Consider the following 26,914-nt stretch of genomic DNA (forward strand, 5'->3'; position numbering starts at 1 on the left):
TTTATTATTCTTTTATTTATATTAACATAAATATTAATAATATTTAATTTAATTTAAAAATCTTATAATTTATTTAAATTATAATTATTTAAAAATTAGAAAATAAATTATATATTGTTATTATTAAGTTTTAAAAAATATATTAATATTAATTATTTTTATTTTTATTAATATTATTATAATTATTATTTAATGAAAATAATAAATAATAAGTTTTAAAATTTAAAATAATTTAAAATAAGAACAAATAACAAGCCCGTTATTAAATAGATATTAAACCTTAAACCCTAAACCTATTATTATTATTATTCTAATAATTATTCTTCTTTTTATTATAATTATTATTATTCTTTTTATTATTACGGTAATTATTATTATTTTCATAATATTCTTTTTATATTTATTATTATTATTCTTTTTATTATTTTATTAAAAAAAGAAAAAAATATAAATAAAATAAAATTAGTATATTAAATTAATATAATATTTTTTAATAATAATTATATTAATTTATCTTTTATAATATTATTTATATAATTTTATTATGAATAAATATATTAATTAACTACAATGTTTTTGTAATATATTATTTAAAATACACTTTAATATTTTTTTTATATGTTTTTTAAACATAAACTAAATTTTATTATTAAATTTTATTTTATTATATAAAATTTCATATTTAAAATTGAAATAAAATATAAAGTTATGAAAATTTTAATTTAATTATATTATTATTTTTTATAAAACATTTAATAATGTTATTTTATATATTGAAACAAAATATTAAAAAATAAAAATTTAATTTAAAAGATAAAATACTATTTTTTAAAATTATAAAAAAAATATTCTAAAACAAAATTAATAACATTTTTTTGTAAAATTATTTTAATTAAAAGTAAAAACAATATAAATATTTTCATATAATATTTTGTAACTTAAATTAATATATTAAATAATATAATACATAAAATAAAATGTTGTAAAGTTATATAATTAATTTTATTATATTAATAAATTAATATATTAAATAATATAATACATAAAATAAAATGTTGTAAAGTTATATAATTAATTTTATTATATTAATAAATTATGTTTAAAAATATATCTTTTATTATTATTGATGATAATATATTTATATAAATTTCAATTTTTTTTATTTAATTATAAAATTAATTTATTAATAATAATTATTATTATTATTATTAAAAGGATATAAGATGTGATTTATGTTAGGTATAAAAATACATTTTAAAAATAAATTATATTATGAATATTAACTTTTTTTTTTTTAAGAATATGTTTTATTAATTATTAAAATATATATATATATATATTTATATTTAATTTTAATGTTTTTCAAATATTATTATATACTAATATAAAATATATAATAAAAATATAAAAAGAAAATATAAAATATATAATAAAAGAAAATGGTGTTATGACATATAATTTTTAAAAAATAATAATAAGTTTTAAAATAAAAATATTAAATTATATTATAATTATTAAAATAAAATATTATTCTATATTAGTTAATTAAAAAGATTCAAACATTATTTTTGAATTTTTTTAAAGAAATGTTTTAAATAAAATTATTTAACTTTTATATAATAAGAGATAATATTATTTAACTTTTGTAAAGAAATGTTTTAAATAAACTTTATTATAAATATTTAATTTATTTTATATAATATTAATTAATTAAAATATATATATTATTTGTTTCTAGAAAAACACTTAAATTGTAATAATAAATATTATAAAAAATTAATTTCAAAATATCTTGTATTTGTAATAATAATAAGGATACAAGATATTTTTTAATTTATATAAATAACATTATTATTGTAAAAATACATTTTACCCCTTATTTATAATTAATTTTTTTTTTTACTTTTTCGACCTATGTGTTATATGTGGTCGAAAATTAATTTCTTTTTCACCATAACTTTACATAATATTTTATATTTTTCTCACTTTATATCTTACTCATACTTTTGTTACTTTTCGACAAGCAAATCCATGGTCAAAAGATCCTTTTGTGATTAGAGAAAACATTTTTATAATAACAAATCAATTTTAAAATACATAGTTCACGGTAACTATGTAAGATTTTGTAAGTTCTCGATTGCAGGATGGCTACGTACAGAGCCAAACAGGGATCTCAATTGCGACAATAATATTAGGATAAAAACCAATTTTATTATGCGCACATAATTAGGTAGGGACTTCAAAAGTGTTGTGTGGATTAATGTATGTTTTTGTTGTCTTACTTTCTCTAAAATTTTGGAATCGAAATATTTGTTTATCATGTTCATACAATTAAATGTATCAAAAAAATAAAACTTACTCATGGTTTTGTTTAATAATTTTTGTCTTGCTTCATCAATAAAAAAAATAAATTAAAAACTCTCTTTCAAAGAGATAATCATATAAAGACCTAGTGTTAGTGTTGAAACTTTTTCTTTAAACATGAGTATAATGGTTTGGATAACTATTTGTACAATTTTACATTTTAAGACACATAAACTATATAATACATCAGATTATTTTATATTTACGCATGGCACGGTAAAACACTAGTAGGAATATGTGTAATGTTTCTTATATATTTAATTGAGTTTGAAATATTTTTGTAAACATAAGTTTATTTGAAATTGTTCCTTACATATTTATTTTTATTTGAATTACTTCCTAAATATTTAAAATGTTATAACATCGTTAATTTATATTGAAAATAAGCACACATATTATTTTTATACACATGTGTTATATCTATTTTTTATATTTTTTAAACCCTACAATGGAGAATACTCTAACATCCATTTTTAGATGATTTTTTTAACTTTATTCTCAAATGATCAAACGAGACGTATTCTGCTTCATTTTTAAATAAAGATGTTATAGACTAAGACAATGACAGAGTTATTGCACATTCGTTTCTCAATATTCTTTGATAACATCTAAATATGGATGAGACGAATGGACAACAATCTCATCATTGTCTTAGTCTCAAACATTGTTGTTTGGAAATTGACCGGAATAGTTGTATCACCTTTTAAGAATGAAACTGAGGAAGCTATCTGACTAAAAAAAAGTGTATGATTTAGAGAAATAAAAAATAAATATATCACTTTAAGAACCAACCCAATAGTAATGCAAAATATACATTTACATAGGTCCATTTTAGAGGTCCTAGGATTTTATGTTGTCAAAATCACATATTCCCTATGGAGGGGACAAAATAGTCTTTTTTTCTTTTTTTTTTTTTAATCCACTTTTACCCTCTTATGTCAGAGGGAACAGGGGAATCAGGTGATTAAGGCCCTTAACATAGTTAATTTTGTTAGCTTAATTTTAGATTAATTTATTATACAATTTTATATTATATTTTTTAAAGAAGTGATAAAAAAATGAAAGAAATAAAAGGTGCATAAATCTCACATGGCCACTGAAAAGAATAATATTTTAGAAATGGTTAGGTGTGATTTATAAGAGATTAAATGTGACAAGTTAAATTTTTTTTTAAATCAAATTTGTATAGAAATGTATAAAAATTATTTCAAACAATAAATATATATATATATATATATATAAGGAAATATTTCAAAATCAATTAAATCTTCAATAATTATTATAATTAAAAAGAAAAAGTTGATGAATTAAAAGGATAGTAAACTATTTTACCAAAATTTAATCTACTAAATAAGTTAATAATAAAAAAAAATGTAAATGAGAGAAAGTGTATAAATTCTAAGTTTGGAACCTTTAGTTGGTTTTCTCTTGCATAACCTATATTTTACAGGAAAGCGCTGCTTCTGAACTCTGAACCCTAATTCCGTCTACGCCAATCCGATTATGTTCAAAATATAATCAGGATTGAATCATTTCGAATTATATCAGATACCGCGAGAGAGATTATGAGCGCCCCGAGGAAGAGGACTTTCCAGATTGAAGCGTTCAGACACCGCGTAGTTGTCGATCCCGATTACGCTGAAACTACATGGAAGATCTTGGAGCACGCTATTCACGAAATCTATGATCACAATGCTAGCGGCCTTAGTTTCGAAGAGCTTTACAGGTCCGTTGTCTTTTACTTTTGAATTACAATCTTCGTTAATCATCTGCTTATATGAATTAGAATATGCAAAAGATCATACAAGAAGAAGAGAAGGTATAGATAGATAGATAGAGATTTAGAATATGTAAAAGATCAAATGCAATGTTTAATATCTAATATCATTAGGTTTTGCTTATGTAGTCATTTATTGCTATTGAAGCTTCATTTCAGACAAATTTCTGATGTTTTCTGTGTTCACCTGTTTGATAACAAATGGTTGTATAATCAGGAGTGCTTACAACATGATTTTGCACAAATTTGGAGAGAAACTCTATTCAGGACTTGTTTCCACCCTGACATTGCATCTGAAGAACATGGCAAAATCAATCGACAGTGCTCAGGGAGATTTGTTCCTCGAAGAGCTGAACAAGAAATGGTTATATCACAACAAGTCATTACAAATGGTTAGGGATATACTAATGTATATGGATAGGACTTTCATCCAAACTACACATAAGGCCCCTGTTTATGAGCTAGGTTTGAAACTGTGGAAACATATCATTATCCATTCCACCAAAATCCAACCCAGGCTGCTCGATACTCTTCTTCAATTGATTCAAAGAGAAAGGGAAGGCGAAGTTATCGACAGAGGTTTGTTTCGTAATGTTACCAAAATGCTGCAAGATCTCGGTTCTCCAGTTTACCAAGGGGATTTCGAGAAACCTTTTCTCGAAGCCTCTTCTGACTTCTATAGAAGAGAGTCTCAGCATTTCATTGATTGCTGTGATTCCGGGGATTACCTCAAGAAAGCAGAGATACGTCTGAACGAAGAGATTGAACGAGTTTCACACTATCTCGACGTCAAAACTGAATCCAAGATCACTGCTGTCGTCGAAAAGGAAATGATCGAAAATCACATGACTCGGTTAGTCCATATGGAGAACTCGGGGTTGGTTAAAATGATAATCAACGACAAATATGACGATTTGGGAAGAACGTACAACCTTTTCCAAAGGGTGTCCAACGGGCTCTCGATGGTTAGAGCCCTCATGACCTCTCATATTCGTGAAACAGGTAAACAGCTTACAACAGATACAGAAAGGCTGAAGGATCCGATTGAGTTCGTACAACGTCTACTAGACGAGAAGGATAAATATGATAAGATCGTCAATCTCGCTTTCAACAACGACAAGACTTTCCAGAACGCTCTAAACTCGTCCTTCGAGTACTTCATCAACTTGAACCCGAGGTCCCCAGAATTCATTTCCTTGTTTATGGACGATAAGCTACGAAAAGGGCTAAAGGGTGCGAGTGAGGACGATATCGAGATTGTACTTGATAAAGTCATGATGATTTTCCGTTACCTTCAAGAGAAGGACATATTCGAGAAATACTACAAGCAGCATCTTGCGAAGCGACTCCTTTCGGGTCGAACTGCATCAGACGACGCCGAACGAAGCTTGATACTGAAGCTTAAAACTGAATGCGGTTACCAATTCACTTCGAAATTAGAAGGTATGTTTACCGATATGAAGACATCTGAGGATACAATGCGAGAGTTTTACAAAACCGACACATCAGACCATCCGACAATCGCAGTTCACGTTCTAACAACCGGTTCATGGCCGACTCAGGTCTCGGGCGGATGCAACCTTCCTATCGAAATCATGGGGATTTGCGATAAGTTTCGAAACTATTACTTGGGCAAACACACTGGCAGGAGATTGACTTGGCAGACGAATATGGGCACGGTTGATCTTAAGGCCACGTTTGGAAAGGGTCGTAAGCACGAACTGAATGTGTCGACTCACCAGATGTGTGTACTCATGTTATTCAATAATGCTGATAGTTTATCTTATAAGGAAATTGAGCAGGCGACGGAGATACCCTCGTCGGACCTGAAGAGGTGTATGCAGTCTCTGGCCTGCGTTAAGGGGAAGAACGTGTTGAGGAAAGAGCCGATGAGTAAGGATGTGTCGGATAACGATACTTTTTTTGTGAACGAGAGTTTCGCAAGCAAATTGTTTAAGGTGAAGATTGGTACGGTTGTGGCTCAGAAGGAGTCCGAACCGGAGAAGCAGGAGACTCGACAGAGAGTGGAGGAAGATAGGAAACCACAGATTGAGGCTGCGATTGTGAGGATAATGAAATCGAGAAGAGTTTTGGACCATAATAATATTATCGCGGAGGTGACGAAACAGCTGCAGTCGCGGTTCTTGGCTAATCCGGTTGTGATAAAGAAACGGATCGAGTCTTTGATCGAACGGGAGTTCTTGGAAAGGGATAAGGTTGATAGGAAGATGTATAGGTATCTTGCTTGATTCAAGTAGCAAACAGATAGGATTTTTAATACTTAGTTTCAACAGAATTTCAAATTATGGATTTTATTTAGGATTAGATTATTGCAGCAATTTGAATGAACAAAATTCTTAATAATTTATATGCTTTCATTGACAGTGTCCTTATTTCTTCTTTTTTACAAGAAAATGAAATTTCTTGCAACAAAATTATAAATTATATAGTTATTTGTATTTAGCATTTTATTTCTTCTTCATTTTCTAAATGAATTTGAAAATATCATTTATAAACAAAATCTTTATTTTAATATTTATAGTAATATTTAATAATTAATATTATATATAATATATATATATATATTTATATATATATAGTTTATTTATCTATAAACATTAACCCTTACAATATATCTAACATTTATTTTATAAATTATAAATTATAAATATATTATTACTCAATTACACAATATTTCATCAATAAAATAATTAAAATTATCAACATCTTTTTTTATATCCACAAATTATCTAAAATAAAAATAACGAATTTTGGATTATTTGATATTAATATATGATTTTATCTTACATTATATATATATTTTAAAAATATATATATATTCATAATTTTATTTATATTAAAATAGAAATTTATATTATTATAAAATTTTTTTATTCAATTAGACGTATCTAGACAGGCCCATGAGGCTGGGTAGATTGAATTAAAAAGAGTCCGAATGCGTAAAGCCTTTTCAATGAAAGGCCGATTGAAAGGCCCAATAGAAAACCCTAGGGTTTATTAGGCTATTTATTAGCTAAAAGATCTCCTCTCACTCTTCGCTTCCCACATTTTCCAGGCGGCAAATCGAGTTCTTCTCCAGCCATGGTTCACGTCAATTTCTACCGGAACTGTAAGCTTCTCCTCCTTTTACTATACCTATTATGTCTATCCTATCTTCTAATTTGCATTTCTAGATCAAGATCTGAAACCTAGGTTAAGAATGGTCCTTAAATCCGATGTCTTGTATATGTTAGCAACGTTTACTAGTTGATACGTATGAGAAATTGGTTCTAGATCTTTAGGTATTGTAGAATGTTTAGGAGATCTTGTATTAGAAACTGATTGATTTGATTGATTGCGATTGTTGGAAATAGATGGGAAGACCTTCAAGAAGCCTAGACGTCCATACGAGAAGGAGCGTTTGGATGCTGAGCTGAAACTTGTTGGTGAATATGGTCTACGTTGTAAGAGAGAGCTGTGGAGGGTTCAGTATGCTTTGAGCAGGATCCGTAATAACGCTAGAATGCTTCTTACTCTTGATGAGAAGAACCCTCGTCGTATCTTTGAGGGAGAAGCACTTTTAAGGAGGATGAACAAGTATGGACTTTTGGATGAGAGCCAGAACAAGCTTGATTATGTCTTGGCTTTGACTGTTGAGAACTTCCTTGAGCGTCGTCTTCAGACACTTGTTTTCAAGTCTGGTATGGCCAAGTCTATTCACCATGCCCGTGTTCTTATTAGACAAAGGCACATCAGGTATGTTTCTAGTTGTTTTCTTAATCATTTGAATGATTGGGTAGTTTGTCAATTTGAAAGATTTGTATTTGTTCTGAATTGGTTTTGTTTGTTTGATGGGTTGGGTTGTAGGGTGGGTCGCCAGGTTGTGAACATTGCATCTTTCATGGTGAGGGTTGACTCTCAGAAGCACATTGATTTCTCACTAACCAGTCCATTTGGAGGTGGTCGTGCTGGAAGAGTTAAGCGAAAGAACCAGAAGGCTGCTGCCAAGAAAGCATCAGGTGGTGGAGGAGATGAGGAAGATGAAGAGTGAGGTTTATGAATCATTTTTTCTGCTTTGTTATTTGCTTTATTTCAAAGACAGATGTTGTGGGTTGTTGAGGATGATGATTTTGTTAACATATTATTAGGACTTGGGTTTTATTTAAAAGTTTGTTTTGCCTAATTTTTAAATTTATGCACCTTTTTTTTATTTCTGATCTTCCAAAATTTGCAACCCATTTTAGTGAATTGAATGTTTTGCCAAAGACTAATTGTTTTTAGTATTTTTGGTTAATCTCTCAAATTTTAATCTTTTTATCTTCTAATAGTAATATGTAGTTAGCATTTTTATGAAATTGATATTCTAGGTAGCTAAATTAAATCTTGGGTTTTATTTCAACTAGTAATAATTATTTAAAAAGTATTAGTTTTATATTATTATTATTATTTAAAGTAATAATAAACCAATATCTTTAAAACTAACATCAATCATTTTTATTGTTAAATCAAAATAATATATCAATTTATTAAAATTACTTTAGTAAATTTAAAATTATAAAAATTAAAATATTTTACCTGTTTTTGTGGTACATTTTCTTATATTACAACATTTACCAAAAAAAAGTGAAGAAGAATGAGTCTGGCTGGCCCGAGAGAATGGAGGAAGAGAAGAAGATGGATCAAACTCCCGATAACTATGATTCAAGAAGCTGCGGCGATATTGCCATTTGTCATACTTTTATAAGAAAAAAGCTTACTCATATATATTTATATATAGAGATCTTCTTCTGAAAATTTGAACCTAGAACTGCATGCATGCATCATCATAATCAGTGTTTTGAATATGAGCATAGATAGGTTTCCAGAATTATCACCTTGTGGAAAGGTGAAGCTATATCATGTATCATCTGAATTGGAGACGGATCAGGAGAGCACTGGATCCTCTGAAGATACCGAATCGCCGAGATCCGTAACAAAATCCAGGTCCTCCTCCTGGACGCCGAGGAAAATTGCCTTTGTCCACAGTCAGGTGTTGAGAATCAGAGAAGAGGAATCGCACCTGGGCGAGGACACTACCGGATCCAGAGATAAGCAATATCGATCTTCGCCGCGAGTCTCCGGCTATCTGCTTTTTTCACGCCCTGTTCTTCCTGCTTCACCTCTCGGCGGAGGATTAAGTAATTAGTTAGTTCAACATCATCGTTTCTTTAGTGTTTTTTTTTCTTTTCATATTCTATAATGTTGGTATGAATAGTACTAGCTATACTTTCCCATCTCCTCCAATTCGATCACGTTTGGCCATTCATAATTCATCCATATATTGATTCTATCAAAGTTATAACAAAATCGAAACCCAACAAAATGTATGATTTGCGAATGGAATTGTCATCCGATTCCCCATATATGAGAGATAGCTTGCTCATTAGGAAACCCTAAAAAGAGTTCACATTTTATAATTGGATTTCTTATAACCATTCCAAAAATTAGAGTTATGGTATGTATGGATTGATTTAACTCATCGAATTTGATTGAACTTTTTTTTAAAAAACAAATATATATTTCTTTTAGGATGGTTTAATCCCACTTCAACTCTAAGTGAAGCTAAGATTCAATACTAGTATTTTGAATTGAAGTTTTGGGTTTAGTTTCATTTATATTGAACTCAATTCATTTTACAGTTCTTTGATGGATAAAACTTTCTTTAATTTGGGTCATGTTTATCTAGGCCTAATACTTATAGAGTTAAGATTGGATGTGATGCAATCTATACAATTGAATATGACCATTCTTCAAATCACCTTCACAATGCTATATAAACAAAAAAAATTAACCATTTTTTTTTTGTTTGTTAATTTTAATATTAAATTATTATACATTTTTATATTATTTTTAAAAATGTTAGTAAGAATTAGAAAATAAAAGTTATATAAGCTCATCTTGGGTAAAAGAATGATGAAATTGTGTATTAATAATATTTGACAACAAGAAATATAGGGACTAACAAGAAACATAACAAGAATGATTTGTTAATTTTTTTTTGTAATTTTTTTTTCTTTGAATGATTTGAAAATTTAATAAGAGAGATAATTTTCAATCCAATAATAAAATAATGACACATCATTCGTGTCAAGTTTCTTTCGTCCTATGTCATTTCTCATTAACCGATATTATTTTATATCTCCGGAAAATTTCTGGAGATGTAAGACATGATCAGTCATGTTTTCTTAGTTTACTCAAGAATTTGTTTTGTTTGGATTTGCTTAGATGGCTTCTTCATCTACTAATTTGTTTCTCACAAGCTTTCTAAAAAACAAAATGATTAAGATGAAAAAATATAAATAAATTGTGAGTCTTTCTAGATTAATGAATTTCTATATCTATATATATATAAATAAATTAAAATGGTCATCTATATAAAAATTGATGCTGATTTTTAATATGAAACAATGATTTTGCAGTTTTTTTTTTTTATATTTATAATAAGAGATTTAGGATGTCGATTATGGGGCCTATAATGAAATATTATGGTGATAAATGGCCCCTTTTATAATATACCTAATTATGTACACTGGGCCCAAACCCCTATACATTAAATCCAGTCGGGCCACTGTCATAAAAATCGACATTCAATGCTTAAAAGTTTCTTTTTTATTTATTATTTTTCTTTTTTTATAAATTTGAATAATAATTTATTCTATATGATAGACGAGGTACAATATGGTAAAATTGGGGGAGTTAAATTAGAAGAGTATTAGTTATATTATATATATAAATTAATTTTAAAAATAATAGAAAATAAATGATATTAAAAAATTAATAATCACAAAATCAATTAATTTGTTATTTAAGTTAATTTTAAATTTATAAATATAATTTATTTTATTTATATAAAACTTTAAAAATCAAAATAAATTTTAAAATTATAAATTTATAAAAGTTTAACTAATTTACTAGTTTATAGTCTCTTTTATGCTTAAAATTATCACTTAAATTAAAATTAATTTGATTAAAAATATAAAATATATTTATTTTGTGTGTGTGTTTTAAAACAGGGGAGATCCAAGTCATATATTATTAAACTAAGTCATAAAGATGGTTCTTAAGAATTCAATTCATTACAAAAATAAATAAATATATTTAATTCAAAATTATATTTATACAACACTATTTTAAAAGAATCTAAAATTATATTTCTGAGTAAATAATCACTACATAATCAAGTACTTGATCTTTTTATTACTTCTATCAATCTGCCACTTCATAGTGTTTAGTATTTATGTGAACAAATGACCATCTAACATTTATATGAATATCATTATGATTGTTTATCATAAATATTTATTCATTATTTAAATATATTTTTATAAGATTGTGAAAAAATTAATGAATATGATATAAATATAGTCCATAAAAATAATAGTAAAACACGAGTGTTCACCTTATCGCAAAACACACCTAAAAAAAATCACGACGAGATTAACCAATAGCATTAATGAGTTTCGAGATTCTAAAAAAGTTCAACAAATTCATCGACTAACAAATTCATCGACTGCTTCCACCACCGATTTTTTAGAAAAGATAACTCTATCATTATAATAATAATACTTGGGAATAAACATATTGCTGGAAGAGGATGATTAAATTTAACTTGAAATTATAAAATTTAAAGTTATAACTAGTAATGCAGGTCAATTGTATTTTTTTATTTATTTTGTAAAACAAAATGTTGGATAAAAAAGTTGTTCATTTTTTTAAAGTATTATATCGATAATTATTTTTTCCAGTCACTTCTCAACTAAAAGGTTTTCATCTAATCATAATTACATCTTTCTTACTAAATTATAAAATAAAATCACTTTTATATTTTATTTTAATAATTTTAAAAAATAACTATAATTATGACAATGATAGTAACAAAATATTAATTTTAAAATAACCTCTATATTATCCGACAGTTTTCATAAATAATAATTTGTTTATAATTTTTAATAAAATTAAATAATTTATACATATGTAGATTATAAAATCATAATTATTTACAAAAATATGTTACTACAGTTAGTCATACCCAAATATTGTCTCTTAAGTGGTTTTAAAAAAAAAGAACTTAGTTCATCATTACATTTGTCTATCTTTCTTAGGTAAACTAATGATAAAAAAGATGAGGATTAACAAATTCAAATTCCTTGTTAGTATGAGTTTTATTCTTTCAAAAAATAACAATTTTAAAGTTACTATATATAACTATCATGAAAATAGTGGTCAAACCGAACAATTAAAGTTTCGATTTTTATTCTCATAACGCTTTAGATTGAAGTAAACGTCGTTACACTCGTTATTGTAAAATCGTGCTTATTTTTTAAAATAAAAATGCTATAAATTACTTTTATATTAAATGTTATCATTTTCTTGAAAAAAAATCCTCCCAATTGACATTATGTAACATAGTTATCCACAATCAATTCTCCAAACATATATAGTACAAATTAAGTTATATGAATAATATATTGCTTTAACCTCCTTTTTATTAATCTCATGTTGGATTGAAATTTCCCCCCAAATATAATCAACATATACCCATACTGGCATATTAGAAAATTTATAAGGCAATTAAACAAGGGAAAGTGATATTCAAACTTTGGTCCCTACATTATATTATATCTAATGAAAGAGCATATACCCATGACCGACTAATTAAGAACACCACAAATGATCTAATATAGGATTTTCAATTTATGTTTGTACCCTTTCAAAGACTATCATGACTAGATTTTTCTTGTGAAAAAACAGGCCACTCAAATTTGTAGTTAATTAATTCGCGGATCATCTATGCTCGAAACTATCTTTTCCAAAAAAGTTTTTTTTTTATTGAAGATTACAATGTTTCTGATTTCGAAGTTTCCATTAGATTCCTCATGAGAGCATTCATCTTACTCGAAAGAGTACGTATGTAAGTGAATTAATTCCAGCGTATTTACACTTTAACGACACTAGTGGAAAACAATTGATTCCTTTTAAAAATGAAGGACCCTTTAAAGATCATAGATGAAATGGGACTCATAGTACCAAAAAGTCATAATTAATTATCAACATTAGCTCTTTAACACCGAAAATAGCAAGCAAAGCTACAAAATGAGGGTTCCTATTTGTGTATAATATTGTATAGGTCACATATCAATCTCCGACCGCGCATGAAATTGAAATCAACAAAAAGTATTTATTGACAAATATACTATGAAAATTTTTGAGATTTGTTTATATAAATTTGACTATTTTAATAAATGTATAAAGATTTTAAATGAGCCATTATTGACGGTTAATGAGGTTATTTGTGTAATGTGTTGGTCACATCTAATGGGGCCATGGAAAATTGTTTCCTTCAAGACATCATGTGCCATTGCTTGGTCGACAACGGTTTATACAATTTTCTCATAATAATTTCATGTACTTACACTGGGACATGCCACGTGGCATGTCGGAATGGCATGTGACATTAATTTTGACAATTCAACCTTGCTCCACTCTCGTGGTTATGTCCATAGCCATGCTTTTTTTTTTTTAAAAAAAAATCTCATGGTGGTAGTAAATCAAATAATATTAAAGATACTTTATACTAGCAGCTAATTCATCTTCACATTTTTTAAAATGTTTCATTTAAACAATTGTACAAATACATGTATAATCTCAACTCCCAAAGCTAACAAAACAACGTCATATCATTCCGTTCTTCACGCGTAAACGTAAACTCTATCTAAGATTCAATCTAACTAATTGAGTTATATATTTCTAGTGTAATGGTCGGGGTGGCATTTTGAACATCTATAACTAACATCTAAATAATCTAGACAAAAGGATTGTTGGAGTTGATGTCTTTTAAGAAATTTGGTCCACTTTTACCGAAGATCGAGTTCTACTGATTATTGCTCAATTTTCTAGATCAATGTTTTCATATCTAGTGAGGTCCACTTTTGAAGACATATTTTATTTCAGTGTTGGTGTTGTCACAATCACTCCCTTTCATTTCTCTTCGTGCTTGTTAGAAAATTTGGTGTAGTATCTTATTACATTTAGTTTAGCAATTCTTAATTCTCTTTTTTCCTTGTCATTAGATCACATATATTTTATTTTGAATGACAAATCTAATTCCACATCCCTTCCATTCGATACAATGCTCAATCTAATCATCAATGGTAACCTTGTCCATTTGTCTTTCCACTTCAACACTAAAATATTACACACAAAAAGAGCATAATGAATCAATGAGAAGTGGTTACTCATAATATTAAGTGATCTCCTCAATAAAAATAATATCATGTTCATGATATTTATTCAAAACACGTTGGGATCAATGAGGTGCGTGATCACACCCCTTGAGAAGGAGGTTTCAAGTGATTGAATTCATCACACAAAGCCAAGATGGCCGGAGGGAGAGGCAATTTTCCCCCACACACTTGAATGACGACTCATAATTAAGATGATTTTTCTTTTGAAAATGGACGCCTGATAAAGATGACTTTTCTTTTGAGAACGCTAAAAAGTTAGTGACGGCTGATAAAGGTGGAGGATGAGAACATGGTCCTTTACTTACTGTAGAAAGTGACGAGAAAGAGTGAGTAAGCCTCGTGTTTAAAGTGACGAGAAAGAGTGAGTAAGCCTCGTGTTTAAAGTGACGAGAAAGAGTGAGTAAGCCTCGTGTTTATAGAATGTTTGCCTTATGCCAATGCGATATATGTTGAAAAAACTCAACAATTTCATCAACTTAGAAAGTTATAGACAAATCTGAGAGGAGTGGAGAGAAGAAAAACTAAGTCTAGATTTTAAATAGAAACACAACTCTATGATGGTAGTGTGCAAGAGAAAATAAATATTGATTTATCTTCTAAAACTTGTCTTAAAGATAACTTCTTATACGCTTTTAAGTTTAGTAAATATGTTTTTTTGTATAATGTTTATTTTTTATTTATAATGTTTTTTCTGAATTGTCAATAGTACTTATATCATTGTGATCTACCTAAATGAATGAAAAGGGTAATTACTTTTTAAAAAAGAAAAAGAAATAATTCAATGCTCTTCCTCTTACATGTTCAATTTAGATCCATACCGTCCGGGATATGGGAATCCACATAATCATTAAGAACAACATTCTCCTAGCTAGTCAAGTCAAACGGTATTTCAAGAAATGATTCTTGGTGAATATTTTTTTTTAATGAAAAAGAACTAACATGACTTCTTACCGACATAGTTTTCGCTTTAGATGAAATCATTTATACATGTGTATTAAACCAATGAAACACTCTATCACAATTGTGTGTTTGACTAGCTCCTCTACTTTGATATGATTAGAAGGCTAAACATTTCCTAATGGATCAAGAATATTATAGGCATCTTCCCTCTCTCAACGACATTTCTAGGATTCTTTTCGTGGTTTCTAGGACCCATGGTGAAGTCACATTGGTCTTAGTTGATGGTTGAATTCCCCAAGGTTGTCTTTTTGTGTAAACATTGATTTGCTAGTGGTCTCATTCGGCTACAATTAGTTAGACAAGCCACAAGTTATATTTAACACTGCCATTCAATATTTTAAATCAACAATTCCATTTTCTTATCAAACAAATTAAAGTTGCCTCTTTGGTTTGGGCCATAAATGAAGTAAATTAATGCAAGCTTATTCAAAATTATACATACCTAACATTCCATAGGATCCTTAAGACATAGCTAGATCTTGAGATCTGTTAACTGTCATTGTGAATTAATATGAATGAGACTAGCTAGGTTTTTCTATAAATGAAGCATCTCAAGTTCATATGATCAATGTTTTCTAATATATTTTTAAAAAACATAATATAAATGATAGTCATTTAAGCATAACGATAAAAACAATAAAAAAATATGTGTTTATTTTGTCACCTAACACTCTAAGCACAACGTAATTAATCATTTGAGAGAAACAATGATAACATAAACAAAAAAATGTTCATGGACAAAAAAAAAATAACATAAAATCTAACATTATTAACGAGCTCGGATATTTTCAAAAAGATCAATATGAGTTCACCGATTTTGTTTTCTAATTTTTATATAAATTGGGTTAATGGTGTTTGTTAGTTTGATTAAAATTGTGTTAATTAAATATTTATAAATGTTACTATTTGATTTTTATTAGTTTATTTTATTTTTACAAAAAGTGACATTCCCACATATTTTTTTTGAGGTTGAAAAAATCCATAATTTTCAAAATAATTGTCTTAATTATGCACCAATGATTATGTGTATATGTTCCTACTTAAATAAATTTGTGTTTGACCAAAATCCTAGCAAATAAATTTTTTAAATATCTCTCAACCAACCAAGTTGTACCATTCATATATAACCACTTTAGATATTTAAATTATTTAAAAAAGAGAGAAATTTAAACCATATTCTCAAGAAATTCATGAATTATATAGACATCATTTTAGGAGTAATTTAAATTAATTTATTTCTTCTAAGAGTTTAACTGTTTATGTTAGACATCAAATCCAATAATGATATTGTTTATAACTTTATATAACCTTTCAAACAAAAAGTAAGTATTTTGATATGGTAAAAGTAATTTAAGAAAAGTGAGACGTTTATTTTTTTTATTTTTTATCACATTCAAATGAAAATAAAAAGTAAATACAAATATTCTAGTGGATGTCTAATATATACTAGATTAATTATCGTTTTGACATCATATTTAAGGCGTTTCTAATAAAATGTTTTTATGCACAACAATGAGAATATTCTTTGTATTTCTTTTACTAATTTCTTATATGCAAGAAACTTTATTTTGAGGGGTCACATTATTTTTAAATGAATTGGTTTAATTTTTTTTGAATAAAATAAAAAATAAATAAATACATACTTCACATTTTAGTTTTAGTAAAAGATTAATTCACTATGATAATTATCCAAACTATGGGGGTAAACGAGTCGAGCTCGAACAAGTCCTGGTTCGAGTTCGGCTCGACTCGTTTTTTATTGACTCGGCTCGAGTTCGGCTCGAATTTAAATATATTTATATATTAATTTATTATATTAAAAAAACATAATGGAAGTCGAGAGTCCATTCATCGGATTGTACAACCCTCCGCATATGTTTTTTTTGTTATACGCCCAGTAACTCTTCCTCAACCAGGACTTGGTTCATGTAAGAATGAACGTATTGGTTCGCGTAAAAATACACGTAAAATACCTAAGGGAGTTATTCATGTTCAAGTAATTTTGAGAGGAATACTTTCAAATCATGTATTGTATTTGAGATGAACTAGAAAACATATTACTCTATTATGTTTATTTTAAAAAATAAAACACTTTATAGTGAAATAAAATAATTTTATATTTTATAAAATATAATACATTAAGATTGTATATATTAAATAATATTATAATATAATTATATTTTGATTTTATTTAAAAAAATTATATTTTTATTATTAAATTAATATCAAATCTATTTATTTCCTTATAAGTATTGTATAACATATATTTTTTAATTTATAAGTATATTTTGGGAAGACCTATAAGCAATAAGTCATAAATTGTCTTATGAGTATGTTTCAAATTTTTATTAAAAAGTAAAATATAATAAATAAAATTTATATGATTAGGCTCGAAAAAGCTCGACGAGCCATCAAGCGAGTCTTACTTAAGCTCAAATTCGAATCGAATCTTAAACTAATTGGTTCGAGCTCGACTCAAATTCGATTTTGACTGAACTTGAATCGAGTTTTGACCGACCGAGTAGCTCGGCTCATTTACATCCCTAATCCAAACATGTCCCTTACATCTCTAATCCAAACATGTTCCGACCGTTATCACATTGGAATCAATTTAGAAGATAATATGAATTAATTGAGTAATTAATATATATATATATATATATGAAGAATGTCAATTTTACCCACTAAGTTGTAAGAGAGTGTCAATTTTACTTATTAAGTATCAAAATAATATTTATACTTATTAACTTGTAAAAAAATGTCAAATTTATTTGAAATAACGGAAATGTTAAAAACCGTCAAAAATTTTGCCACATGTAATATCCACATATTTTCTATTTATTTTTATATTGTCTTTATTTTAATTATTTTTTCATTCAAACAAAACATTAAAAATTGTCCTTATCCATTTTTTCTCTCTCTTTGTTCCACAACTATCCATTTTTCTTCTTCTTAACTTTTCTCTCTTCATCAACTCCCTAATACTCTAATATGCATAGGGATTTTGTAGACAAGTTCCTTCCTAAAATGATATTGAGGCATTATCCTTGTAAGCAGTTCATTCAACCTCTATCCCTATTTTTAATTCAAATGGAGATATAAACACAATCTCTTTATTATAAATCAAAAATAGATTATATTAAATTGAGTCTTTATAACTATAAAAAAAAAACTATAAAGTTAAGAATTAAAAAGTTCAACTAAAATGACATTACATGATTCAAAATGAATTATGTGTGACAAAAATCTACTGTCAATTTAATATAATATATTAATTTTGAATCATATAATGTCATTTTAGTTGAACATGGTGTAGTTCAATTATTAATTTTATAATTTTTTTGGGTTGTTTTGAAGTTAATCTGTTGGTTAGTTATAGAGACTCAATTTAATATAATTTATTTTTAGTTTATAATATAAAGAGATTGTGTTCATCTCTCCTTCTATTTGAATTAAAGGTGGGGATAAAATGAGATAAGATAATATGATGTGTAGAGAGATAGAGGTCGAATGAACTCCTACAAGGATAAGGCATAAGGCATCAGGTTCATTAATTAGTTTCATTTTAGGAAGTGATCTGTCTATACAATCCCTATACATATTAGAAATGGAGATAGAGACAGAGATTGAAAGAGAAAAGTTAGAAGAAAATGGATAATTATGGAATAAAGAGAGAGAAAAAATGGATAAAGAAAGATTTAATATTTTGTTTAAATGGAAAATAATTAAAGTAATGTCAATTTTTTTAAAAAAAATGGATATTACATGTGGCAAAAAAATTGACAGTGTTTAATATTTTCGTTATTTTAAACAAAATTGACACTTTTTGACAAGTTAGCATATATATAAATAAAATTTTAATACTTAATAAATAAATTTAAGACATTTTTACAAGTTGGTAGGTAAAATTGACCTTCTTCACATATATATATATATATATATATATATATATATATATATTATTATTATTATTATTGTCGTCTCCACGGCCTACATCACTATCTTATCAATGTCCCCTAATTTATCTCTTCCTTTCGGGTCCTACAACCTAATCCTACTAATTCCTTAAAAAATTTACCATCCCATTTATTTAAATGTTACTAAAACTTGAATCCTTACACTTTAAATATATGACTCTAGTTAAAAATAAACAAAAAAAAAATCCTAACTTTATGAAGAAAGATATGTATCAAATTACATAAGTTTTTAATTAATTTTTATTTAAAAAATAAATAAATTCTCATTCAATTTAAAAAAAATTACATATAAAAAATTAATTAAAAAATAATACAAGATAGCATTCACAAAATCAAAATCAATAGTGGATGATCTATATATTAAATTGTGAACATAAATAATTTAAAAATATAAAACTTTCATTAGAAATGATCCAACGATTAAATGATTTGACGAGAATTTCTCCAAATACGAACTCATTTGAGTTTTTGAACGATGACGGTTGTAATAGAGTAAATCGAATAAATCAATAAAACGGTGGCGGAAGAATTATTCTTAGTCGATGGTTGGTAACTGGAAAAGATCCTGACAAATGAAAATGGACCATCTACGTACATATATGACCGAAATAATGAGAAACACATACAAATTAATCATGGGAGAATATTTATAATGGGGTTTTTCTTATGAAAAATCAAATCGAGTAACTTTTTATTGAAAATATTAAAAATAACTTAAGATTCGATTATTTTATCTCTTTTGCTGCTAAGAATGAGACATGCACGAATTCGAGAAAAAATCACCAACACAATCCGAAGGTATAAACAACAAACGATATAGATAAATTACTAATTGAGAAATGAAAGGAAAAAACAAAACAACCAAATACTTTAATTTATTTTTTAGTGTGAAAAAGACAATGAAATCTTATTTGGTAAGCCTTTAATCAATTTCTCTAATTCATATATAATTAAAGCCGCTAGAAGTTTCTCATATATATATATAATACACCCATCACCCTCTCTAGATCTTTCTCTATCTATCAATTTTTCTCTAGATCAACTTCTCTATATATAAATCAATTAAGCTAGCATACGTCATGTCCGGCAGGAGGGTTTCAAGACAGTCGTCATCAAGCGGCGGCGGCGGCGGAGGAAGCAGCGGCAGCTCATCAAGCAGCAGGATAACCGACGATGAAATGATAAACCTAATTTCCAAATTGCAGCAACTTCTCCCTGAGATCCCAACGTCTAACACTCGCACTAATCGCCGCACTAATCATGCAAAGGTATATATATATATATGTTATATTAAATTAACTAATTTTATAAATGTTATATATTAAATTAATTTTATAATATATATGTATATATATGGATGAATCTCTTAATAGCTAACAGTTAAATGTTTTGTACTTTCTCTTATAGTTAAAGCTAGCAGCTACCTAGCTAGCTAGACTAGGGTCCTTTGATCCGTTAGAAAAAATATTTATTATATATATATTTTATGTTGCTTGACCCCATCATATTATGTACACTCTAGTTAAATAATTAAATAAAAATATATATTTTTAGATTTTTTGCAATTTTATCATTAGTTTTCTTCTCTCTTTTTTTCAAATATTAGGAAATTAATTAACACGGTCCAATATTAAACTTAACAGGGTCTTACTCAAAATTAAGTTTAAGACTTAAATTAATGATTTTTTACTTTATTGATGTATAACATAAGTAATGAGACTCAACATTGTTTTATTTTGATGACTTTATTTTTAAATTATTTTGTTTGATATAAATTATTTTAAAAAATAAGTTATTTAGAATTATTTGAATGAATTGAATTGATGGAGGGTGTTTAAGTACATGTTAAACTATTATAACTTAAACTGGTTATTTTAGGTGGATGGTTTTTAAAATAAACTTTGAATTATTTAAAAAATATTGACGGTTGATTTTGAGTATTTTATATATTTGTGTGAAAGAGATTTAAAAATATTAATATATATTTATAAAATAATATTTTTTTAAACAAAAAATAATTTAAATATTTTGATTAATAAATAAAGTGAAGTGATTAATCAAATAATTTTTCAATATGATTGAATTTAATAAAAAAAAAAAAACCATACTATATAGGTCACTCTTAAAACAACTAATTAATTGAGTTTCAAATTAAGTTTCAATTCTAAATCTACCTAGCTAGCTAAATATTATTATGTTCATTTGTAAATCCTTTTCAACAAAATATGTTGATTTATAAATAAAATTAACATGAAGTAAATTAGATATTTATATTAATCATTAATATCAAGCAATGTTTACCGTATCTATTGTTGCGTAGCACAATAAAGAACAAATTATCAACACATAATAATAAACAAAATCTCTAAGTATTAGTTATTAAAAGTCATCGATTGTCGTCATCAAAGATATAACAACAACCGAAAAAATCACAATCATGTAATTAAATATTTTCATCAATCATAATCATATAAATCGGGAATAAAAACAAAGTTTCTTTCTGATCGCTATTATTATTTATGATTCATTCCTTTCTTTTCTTCCTACCCATTTAATTACACTACTTTTGTTTAGAGGGGTTCCTTAATCCTATAAAAGTTAAGAATCTATTGAAATCTAGTGCCCCGAGTAAACAATATAGGCAAGACTAGCTAGAGATATTTGATTTATTAATATATATTAAAAATAGAAATTAACTGAGAAAATAAGTTAATAATGAATGAGCAGATATAGATAAGACCCATGGTGCTTAACAAAGAAAGGAAAAAAAAGTACAATAAATAGTACGTAACCATGTTCTTCCAAGGGTGTACGTAATAGAGCCAAACCCTAGCTACTCCCTATACATTCTAGCTAGACACTCTAAATAAAACAAACAAAATTATTGGTCAAACTTATATCATTTCATTACTTGCCTCTCTATTTATAATTCATTTCATTTTTACACTATTTAGTTTATTATATTATAACAAATATTATGAACTATTTAGGCATCTGCTTCAAAGGTGCTACAAGAAACATGCAATTACATCAAGAACTTGCACAGAGAAGTAGACGATTTGAGCGATAGGCTTTCTCAGCTTTTGTCGACAATCGACGCCGACAGCACTGAGGCAGCCATTATCAGGAGTTTGATCGAATGAATATTTATTAATTAATTATTATTATTATTATAGATTTATCGAATCTTTAATGAGATCGTTTAAGTACCTAAGCTAGCTATCTAGGGTTTGGCATATATGCATTAACTTGGCCAAACAAGGAGTAGAAATATATATATACTATAGGTAATTTGGGTATATGCATGTATCATGTGTAGTAATTATTGTGTACTATATAGGCATGCATACATTATTAATATTTACTTTTTACTTTTACTTGTCATGTTATTGTTGGCCTTGATGGAGCTTATTAGTTTCCATGCACCTTATTTATAATATATATATATATATGAAACAAGGCTTTTTATTTCATCTTCTTCTATTTTCAAATATAATTTCTATTTCTATTTCTTTTTTGTAAAAATATATTCAAGTCGTGAAATTAATCGCAATTTTGTGTAGGATAAAGTCAGAAAAGTTATAAAAAAATAAAAATGAATAAATAAAAGGTCATATGTGAAGTGAGCATTAATTTTAGGCGTCAATTGAGGGTCTATCATCCCCTGCATGCCGTATGATGTATGGAAACAAAATTTCAACTGATATTCATGCACTTTAATCAGTGGACTTGACAAATTTGAGAATATATATCATTATTAATTATTATTATTGTCAACAATTTCTACTCTACACAAATTAAGGCATTAATCATTCATTCATTCTTCCTTTTCTTTATTTAATGAAAATTAATTATTTTTTATTTTGTTTTTTTATTGAATCACTTCTAAATGTGTCACATCATCATTTTTATGTCTTTTATCTTTCATTTTTAATTGTGTCACATCATTTTTTTTATCTTTATATATATATATATATATATATATATATAATTTTATACCTTTAAAATTTTCTCTCAAAATACTAAATGCTGTCTTCTTATTTTAATCTAATAATTTTTTTAATTAATTTATTACATTTGTAAAAATAAAATCATTTTTTTCAATTATTCTCACACGTTACACAATTTTTTTGTGCAAGACAATTAAACCTTATTCAACAATTTAAATATGTATATCTAAAAAAACACTCAATATAAAACACAAATACGTTCAAATTAATAACCGTATACTAAATTATATCGTTTTAAAGTCAAATTAAATACAAAAATATATTTTTATTTAAATTCTGTCAAATTACATATTTTTTAATCATCCAAATTAACTTTGACAAACTATAATTTTTAAATTTTGATAAATATATTTAATTGTAAAAAATACACTAAAAATGTTTCTAAATATCATTTAATTTAAAAACGCGACAAATTAATTAAATAAATGAAAATGGTACGTTCAAAATAAGATGCACAGACGTTTTGTCAATTTGAAATTTTGAAAATGGCTAAAATTTTGTTTTATATAATCAAGTTTGAGACAAATATAACAATTCGGCCAATTTTCATTACAATGTATCATAGTAGTGGAATAGTGATAATTTTCATAAAATTAAAATAAATAATAATAAAACTTATTCAACCTTATGTTTCATTCTTCTGTTGACTTCTATTTTATAATGTTGTACTTTATATTTTATTTATAAAAAATAGGTTTCATGGGAAAAAATTAAACTGAAAAAGCAAATTAAGAGCACTGCAGGTAACAAATTAATTAAATTCAATTATGAAACAAAACATTGGAATTATATATATCTGATTAATTCAAATATGAAATTGTTAAAATCTGTATTTATTGACATTGAGTAACTAATTCATGATCTCACAAGTAAATTTACCATTTTCTAGTGGCCAAAGAGCAAATCATTTCTCAACAACAAATTCTTGTATTTCGATTCCAGTATGACGAGCGTCGCCTTGAGTTCTCAGTAGTACTTCATCACCAACTTTAAGAGAAGTAATAGCTATTGACGATGCAGTCTTATAACCGTTCCCCCCTTTTGTACATGTTCATAAACAAATTTAAGGTAAGAAAAAACTACATTAAGAGAGTCGCGACTTAATGAACCCTAAACCAGACCAGACCAGACCTTTAGGAGTGACAAGGGACACTGTTTCCGCATTCTGTAGAAGAATACTACAGAGAATTTGATCATTCGATTTTATCTGCAGTAACAACAATATGTTTCAAAGATTTATATATAACCAATTCTTTAATTGTTTCGAAAGTTTTTTTAAACCTTAGCCTCGACAATTATAAGTGGTCTTGTCTCAATCTTCACGCGCCCAACAATTCCAATTCGTTGTCTACCATCTTGGTCAACAACAATTACCTCTTTACCAGTTTTTAACTCTGAAAGGTAAGATGTTCTTCCTCCAGGAACTGCCACATAGGCATGTACAGGACCCTGTACATTTTTACAAATACATGTCATTCAGATTAAGGGTTTATACCAATCACCATAACGAGAATATCAGTGTTTAAATTCGAGAAGAAGATGGAAAACTGGAATTAATTTTCTACAAATAGCTTTTAGATCGTTTATTGAGCAGTAAACAGTTAAATAGAAACAACTCGAAAAAGACTCACTGCATTAACCCGGAATGGTCTGCTGGAGATGTAATTGGACTCTAAGCATTCAGAATGGACGAGGAACAAGCCTCTAGCAAATGAACCAACCTAGCAAGGTTTCATAATCAAAATTTCTTTCAGCCTTCTCAATGAGATATGCATTCAATTTAGAAGAAAATGAACATAAACAAACCAAAATCCCTTCACCGGGTATCATGAGATTGCAAAGATCGACACAAACACGATCTCCCATTCCAACCATTTCTACACGAGTAACAACAGCTGTGGTCAATTCCAGTATATTATCTTGTTCACTTCTTCTGTCAAAATAATCCTGGTGATATTAACCACAAATAAGAGATATCGCATTATTTTGGCTTAAGCTTAACCAAGATTAAACCAATTTTGGAAATCCATTTCACCTTCAACTCAAGAACTGATTCTACATCCTCAACTTTTAAAACAACTCCACCTAAACCCAATTCTAAGGCCTGCAAAACACCAAATACCAATGAATTTTCAGTCTTATATCAACAGATTCATGCAATTCATCAAATATTGCGAAGTATTCATATCACCTCAAGGAAAGTCTGTGCTTCATTTGAGGTCTTTGAGATGGCTAACACAGTTTTATGACTTGTTTGAAAAGCTGCAACAATAGTTTCTGCAGGTATCACCTCAAGAAAACGAAAAAACAAATGTTGGTTTTCTCCCTTCGAACATGACTAGTATAAATTGCTATATCCACTTAGAACAGTCAATCAAGGATAATTAGGTTTACAATTGGCAGGACAGATAAATAAACAAGAATTGGAGAAATACCTGCCAATCTGATAAGTTTACAATAATATTATCAGCAGGCTCATTTTCCGGTTTCAGTTGTTCTAATTGTGCGGGAGAAGAAATCTCGGAAAATGTGGAGATTAATTTGCGGTCGCCATCGTAAACCTGTCTGTCCTCGATTAAAAGAGGGGATATAAACGCCATTGCTGACAAAATAATGACTCCTGAGAAGCAATAACAAGCATGCAGATTGCAGAGAAGAGTATCAAAGTTGGAAGGTGAGCAATCTTACCAGACCAATCGTCGGCAAGTTGGCGACGATGCGAAGGGAAGAGAAACGTGTTCCATCCTCTTTCGACAGCGGCGGTCATGACTTGCTTGTTCTCCGTCCATATCCACACTAGCTTCTTCTTGGACATTGATATTGAAGAAGAAGATGATATAGAAAAGGCAGGCAAACGGCGATAGAACTGCAACTGGGCTCGATTGTTCGTGTATTTTGAACCAATCTTTGAGAATCTACAACTTCGAACTTAATCATAATCAGGAAAATCATAATCTGATCATCACAATCAATAGAGAATGAAATTCAGGTAGAGGATATACCAATTTTGAAGATCTCGGAGGTAGTAGGATAAGCAGGAAACAGCAGAGGCATTTTGCATCTCAATATTGAATGAATTTGATATCCAGCCAAAATAAAATTCAGATATTTTGAATCTAATACTTATATAAAATTAAAATATTGTCGGCCCATCTTATTCTAAATTTAGTCGGCCCATCTCATTCTAAATTTAGTCGGCCCATCTCATTCTAAATTTAGTCGGCCCATCTCATTCTAAATTTAGTCGGCCCATCTCTTTCTAAAATTAGTCGGCCCATCTCATTTGACACATCTTAATTCTCTCTCCAAACTAGTCATCTATAATCTATCTTAATTATCTATATATTATTTTCATTTATAACTTTAAATATAATTTTGAATTTACATTTTACTATTAAGAGTGTAAATTATTTGAATTTTAAGATTTTATATTGTTTATAAATTTAAAAATAAATTATTAATTATTATTTTTACCCACATTCATTGTTTTTGCTTCCATTTATCTGGTCTAAGTTGGAATTGAATAGACTTTTCACATTTGAG

At 27.5% G+C, this 26,914-nt stretch overlaps 4 protein-coding genes across 4 annotated transcripts; 3 read left to right on the forward strand and 1 right to left on the reverse strand.

The window, feature by feature from the left end:
- Positions 1–3,813: 3,813 nt before the first annotated feature.
- On the forward strand, positions 3,814–6,460 carry LOC124940631 (cullin-3A-like). The gene is made up of 2 exons (XM_047481153.1): positions 3,814–4,090; positions 4,359–6,460. The coding sequence occupies exons 1-2, from the start codon at positions 3,930–3,932 to the stop codon at positions 6,388–6,390; spliced, it is 2,193 nt and encodes a 730-aa protein (XP_047337109.1). The 5' UTR covers positions 3,814–3,929; the 3' UTR covers positions 6,391–6,460.
- Positions 6,461–7,160: 700 nt separating this feature from the next.
- On the forward strand, positions 7,161–8,321 carry LOC124938116 (40S ribosomal protein S9-2). Its single transcript, XM_047478490.1, has 3 exons — positions 7,161–7,271; positions 7,516–7,897; positions 8,009–8,321. Exons 1-3 carry the CDS (start codon positions 7,244–7,246, stop codon positions 8,190–8,192), a joined length of 594 nt encoding a protein of 197 aa, XP_047334446.1. The 5' UTR covers positions 7,161–7,243; the 3' UTR covers positions 8,193–8,321.
- A 12,037-nt stretch (positions 8,322–20,358) lies between these two features.
- LOC124940101 (transcription factor PRE1-like) lies at positions 20,359–22,760 on the forward strand. Its single transcript, XM_047480585.1, has 2 exons — positions 20,359–20,629; positions 22,352–22,760. The coding sequence occupies exons 1-2, from the start codon at positions 20,441–20,443 to the stop codon at positions 22,502–22,504; spliced, it is 342 nt and encodes a 113-aa protein (XP_047336541.1). The 5' UTR covers positions 20,359–20,440; the 3' UTR covers positions 22,505–22,760.
- Positions 22,761–24,139: 1,379 nt separating this feature from the next.
- On the reverse strand, positions 24,140–26,465 carry LOC124938819 (3-dehydroquinate synthase homolog). Its single transcript, XM_047479335.1, has 10 exons — positions 26,374–26,465; positions 26,060–26,292; positions 25,807–25,973; positions 25,563–25,661; positions 25,407–25,475; positions 25,178–25,318; positions 25,003–25,092; positions 24,653–24,820; positions 24,503–24,578; positions 24,140–24,409 (listed from the first exon to the last, which is right to left on the reverse strand). Exons 1-10 carry the CDS (start codon positions 26,430–26,432, stop codon positions 24,276–24,278), a joined length of 1,236 nt encoding a protein of 411 aa, XP_047335291.1. The 5' UTR covers positions 26,433–26,465; the 3' UTR covers positions 24,140–24,275.
- Positions 26,466–26,914: the final 449 nt, after the last annotated feature.

The sequence above is a fragment of the Impatiens glandulifera genome, chromosome 5, assembly GCF_907164915.1.
Source record: "Impatiens glandulifera chromosome 5, dImpGla2.1, whole genome shotgun sequence".
NCBI classification, from domain to species: domain Eukaryota; kingdom Viridiplantae; phylum Streptophyta; class Magnoliopsida; order Ericales; family Balsaminaceae; genus Impatiens; species Impatiens glandulifera.

Coding starts and splice junctions, on each gene's coding strand:
- LOC124940631 (XM_047481153.1), top strand. CDS start 3,930: ATGAGCGCCCCGAGGAAGAGGACTTTCCAGATTGAAGCGTTCAGACAC. Junction 4,091..4,358: donor AGTTTCGAAGAGCTTTACAG/GTCCGTTGTCTT, acceptor TTGTATAATCAG/GAGTGCTTACAACATGATTT.
- LOC124938116 (XM_047478490.1), top strand. CDS start 7,244: ATGGTTCACGTCAATTTCTACCGGAACT. Junction 7,272..7,515: donor CGTCAATTTCTACCGGAACT/GTAAGCTTCTCC, acceptor TGTTGGAAATAG/ATGGGAAGACCTTCAAGAAG. Junction 7,898..8,008: donor ATTAGACAAAGGCACATCAG/GTATGTTTCTAG, acceptor GTTGGGTTGTAG/GGTGGGTCGCCAGGTTGTGA.
- LOC124940101 (XM_047480585.1), top strand. CDS start 20,441: ATGTCCGGCAGGAGGGTTTCAAGACAGTCGTCATCAAGCGGCGGCGGC. Junction 20,630..22,351: donor GCCGCACTAATCATGCAAAG/GTATATATATAT, acceptor TGAACTATTTAG/GCATCTGCTTCAAAGGTGCT.
- LOC124938819 (XM_047479335.1), bottom strand. CDS start 26,432: ATGCAAAATGCCTCTGCTGTTTCCTGCTTATCCTACTACCTCCGAGAT. Junction 25,662..25,806: donor TAAACTTATCAGATTGGCAG/GTATTTCTCCAA, acceptor CGTTTTCTTGAG/GTGATACCTGCAGAAACTAT. Junction 25,319..25,406: donor AATCAGTTCTTGAGTTGAAG/GTGAAATGGATT, acceptor TAATATCACCAG/GATTATTTTGACAGAAGAAG.